A 4365-nucleotide genomic window follows, 5' to 3' on the forward strand; every position below is an offset into this window, starting at 1 on the left:
TCTAAACACTTACTTACTAACTTCCTAACAGGGTTGTCACTAGCCAAGTGTCTGAACACTTACTTACTAACTTCCTAACACGGTTGTCACTAGCCAAGTGTCTAAACACTTACTTACTAACTTCCTAACAGGGTTGTCACTAGCCAAGTGTCTGAACACTTACCTACTAACTTCATAACAGGGTTGTCACTAGCCAAGTGTCTGAACACTTACCTACTAACTTCATAACAGGGTTGTCACTAGCCAAGTGTCTGAACACTTACTTACTAACTTCCTAACAAGGTTGTCACTAGCCAAGTGTCTGAACACTTACCTACTAACTTCCTAACAGGGTTGAAAGGAGACTGAAAGTTTCCATACTTCTCAGCTGCAAACAAAGTTTCCAGGAGTTTGACCTACAACAAGTACACAAAGATAGAGGTTTTAATACCGAAGAGCTCACACATCAAACTAATTAATTACCTTCATTTTCAAATACTATACATGTGTAATAACAAGACTCCATACTGACTCAAAAAGAGCACTGTATATTGGTGACTTTGCAAGGAATAAAAACCTTAAAAACTGCATCTTAAAATAAAAATGTATTATTCCCCTTTATATATGGTATTTCCCTTGTTTTACTAGTAGTTAAAAATTAGTTCTAAATTTGATGCACCTTCAGAATTTATTATTTTTTTAAATTTAATTATATGATCACAGACTCTCCTGTTTTAGGTGTAATACAAATAAATTCCATTTACATGGCCAAGTGTGTACATAGTAGATATGAACTTGAATGATTTAATTACAAAAACGTTTGTACACAGAAATCAGAAGGAACATTTAATTATTTTATTTGTAATTTTTTCTCTGTATGAAATAAAAAAACCTTGTAATATATATATGTGAATAATTATACCTCCCATCTCCATACTGTACAAGATACAGCCGAGTTTATGTCTTTTCCATATATAACTGCTATAAAGGGAAAATGGTTGTAGATAACGTAACCTGCTCCTGTATGGTTACCTGACTGATGCAACCATTTCATATGACTGTGATTCAACTGTATATCATTTTGTGTGTATAATATTAAAAAAAAAAAGATATGTTATAAGATCTTTAATACGACTCTGCGCTGTTTCTTCCTCAGTTCTAAACACAAAAATAAGTCGTTGCTTTTAAACCTGAGGACCAAAATATAAATTATTATTTCAGTTTTCACATTTCATTCCAATTTTTCTTTAAACTTCAGCCATTTGTGTGTGCTATTTTGAATTTCAAATTGTTTGTTGCTGTGTTATCAATAAATAGACAGAACAGTCTAACAAAATAAAAACACTTGGCCAGCTATTGCTGATTTAACTCCTCAGAATCTTGTCCGCATAGTTTGTCCTTACAGAGGTTGCATGTGTATATTAAAATAATTTTGGAGCCTCAGTACATCATTACAGCTCCTGTCACAACATTTGGTCATGCTGCATCTGATGGCCTAGCGTATCGACAAGTACGATTACCGCCCAGCGTAGTTTCCGTTGTAAAAGATTCGATCATAAAAATGTCATGCCAAAAATGCGTCACTGTTGCCTGCATGCTTTCATACTCCATCTAGTGTATGAGGATTACAGTCTCCCAGTATCTGTTTCAATGGACCAATCATACAAATCCATAGTCATTGCACCTGGTGACTTGACCGGTACGTCTTTGTGAGGAAAAACATGAGTTCCTGCTTCATTTTTAGCTGCTTGAGATACATGACACTTTATCTTGGTGAACATATCTTTATGATCTGAATTTACAGCTACATGACACTTTATCTTGGTGAACACATCTTTATGATCTGAATTTACAGGTACATGACACTTTATCTTGGTGAACACATCTTTATGATCTGAATTTACACCGATAAAGTGTCATGTATTGGTGAACATATCATTATGATCTGAATTTACAAGTATATGACACTTTATCTTGGTGAATATATCTTTATGATCTGAATGTACAAATGTTCTTTGTTGGAAAAGCTATTACATACCCTTCCCACAATCAATCAATTTTTGGTGGCATCAAACTAACTGAGACACACCAAACAATGTGAAAATATAGTTTTGATACATGCTGTTTCACTGTGGCTTTACATAATGGCTGTGGTTGACATATGACTTGTTGATTTGTATATTCAAAATAATTTCAAATATAATGTACTCAACCCTCTATATTACTTGCTTAATTTGAAGAAATTGCAATAAAAAATTAACTAATCCATGATATAACCAAAGATATTTATAATAAACAAAATTATCTTAGCTTGTGATATTGGTATTAGTAAAATATATCAGATAAGAAAACAAAATTGTAGTTACCATCCACAATACTTAAATATTCAACAACAAACGATGCTCTAACATTATTTGAAGTTTTAATCCTTTTCTACTGTCAAATAGTTTGATTTTCAGAACACTAATAAAAAAATCAATATAAGTCAAATTTCACCACTGCAGATATTGCATAAATATGTAATACTACATTCCTGAACCTGAAGGTAAACTAAAACCAAGGATTTTAAACAGACATAACACATGTTCTGACACTTTGTATGTAATACTACATTCCTGAACCTGAAGGTAAACTAAAACCAGGATTTTAAACAGACATACCCCATGTTCTGATACTTTGCCAGGGAATTTCTTTATTAAAAGTAGCATAAGTTGACAGTGTTCCATAGTATCTTCACTTCGTTCTGAAATAAGTAAGAACAATAATACCTGAACATTGTTTTAAAAATTTCACTTGTTATTCATTAAATAAGTTAATAAGTCATATAAAAATGCTTAAAATGGAAAACCTTGGACATTTCACATGTATTAACACTTCTATTTTTATTAATATACAAAAATTAATTTAGCAGAGACAAAGTGCAAGAACTTTAGCACCTATCAATATAATGACCTCAATTTTTTTATTAACTGTTATTAAGAAATCTCTTGACTTGTTACTGTTAGTCTAATGTGGAAAAAAATGCTAAATGAAAAGTCATCTTCAGAATGAAACAAATCAGTGTATAAAGCATTCGTGTATATTGTTCATAGCATAAAGTGACATTCTCTAGTGTATAAATACTTACTCTATTGCTTTGTCTATATAGGTGAAGAAAGAGTCATTATTTATTGTCACGACAAACAAAAAAATACATTACCTGCAACAGAAAGCAACATCTGATGCTGAACGTTATGTGGTACAAGACCAAACAGATCTACCAAAGATAAGAAAAATAAACAGGAGTTTTTCAGATAGTTTAAGAAAATAATTATTGGTGATTTAATGATCACCAATACTAACACAGCATACCCACTAACAAAGACACAATAAAATACTCTAATCTGCAGCAATGAAGAGGGTTAAATTTGAGAAGTGTTTCTTAACTTGTTTTTTAAATATATTTCAGATGTTCACATGAAGTATGCACAAAAGAGATAAATAATAACAGTACAACATGAACTGTTATTATTCATTTCTGTTATGTAGATGTTCATGTTGTACTGTTACAAAGATACAAAATAACAGTACAGCATGAACAGTTACATGACAATAACACTAAATAATAACAGTACAACATGAACAGATAAATAACAGTACAGCATGAACAAGAAAGTTCAAAGGTATCTTAAAAGAAAACTAGATGAAACTAGCAGATCAGTTTTGCACAAGTAAATGATTAGTTAAATGTAATTGAATCACAAACCCAATAATTAATCAGTTAACAAATTCTATTAATCTCCTGGCTATACTTACTGCTACATAACCTAAAACTAAAATATAAACATCAACCTATACCTTATTGTTATATAGCCTATCCCATACCAGTATATAGTCTAAAACTATAATACAAACATTAACATGCCCTTACCATAATATAGCCTAAAATTAGAATACAAGTATTTGAAAAGTTTTTTTGGTGTACAAAACTTGAAGATAGCTTTTATATGCGGGAACATCTGTTAGCTGAGTTCTTGCACAGATAAATGGAAACATCGGTACATGTAGATCTTGAAAGTCGAGTTGTTCAAAACTTGAAAATAGAGTTGATAACTGGACCAATTGTTGGTTGAGATGTTGCAAAGGAAATATCTGCTGAAGCTTTTTGCCAGACACTAATCATAGCAGAACCGTCTGGAAAATGATCTATAGGAAATAGTACAGCTTATAAAATGAGTCAGATCAATGTAGGCTGGTAATGCAATCACTGATTGGCATATCCTTTAACCAATCAGGAAATGTCACAAACCTACTGAAGGATGATGTAGATTGTATAAGAGGACAGATTTGTGTTTTAATAAAGGGGACGTCCGACTTATAGTGCAGAAATGAAGGCCGACCAATCAG

At 31.9% G+C, this 4365-nt stretch overlaps 1 protein-coding gene across 3 annotated transcripts in view; it reads right to left on the minus strand.

The window, feature by feature from the left end:
* The window catches only part of LOC106468578 (integrator complex subunit 10-like), a 34657-nt gene that overhangs the window by 24417 nt on the left and 5875 nt on the right, over positions 1–4365 (minus strand). For all 3 annotated transcript variants that reach the window (XM_013929013.2, XM_022396917.1, XM_022396916.1), the window contains exons 5-7: positions 3179–3235; positions 2640–2722; positions 314–395 (exon numbers count right to left, since the gene is read on the minus strand). In XM_013929013.2, coding sequence (XP_013784467.1) covers positions 314–395; positions 2640–2722; positions 3179–3235 — 222 coding nt within the window. The remainder of the gene's footprint in view (positions 1–313; positions 396–2639; positions 2723–3178; positions 3236–4365) is intronic.

This window comes from Limulus polyphemus, unplaced genomic scaffold (assembly GCF_000517525.1).
Source record: "Limulus polyphemus unplaced genomic scaffold, Limulus_polyphemus-2.1.2 Scaffold3062, whole genome shotgun sequence".
NCBI lineage: Eukaryota > Metazoa > Arthropoda > Merostomata > Xiphosura > Limulidae > Limulus > Limulus polyphemus.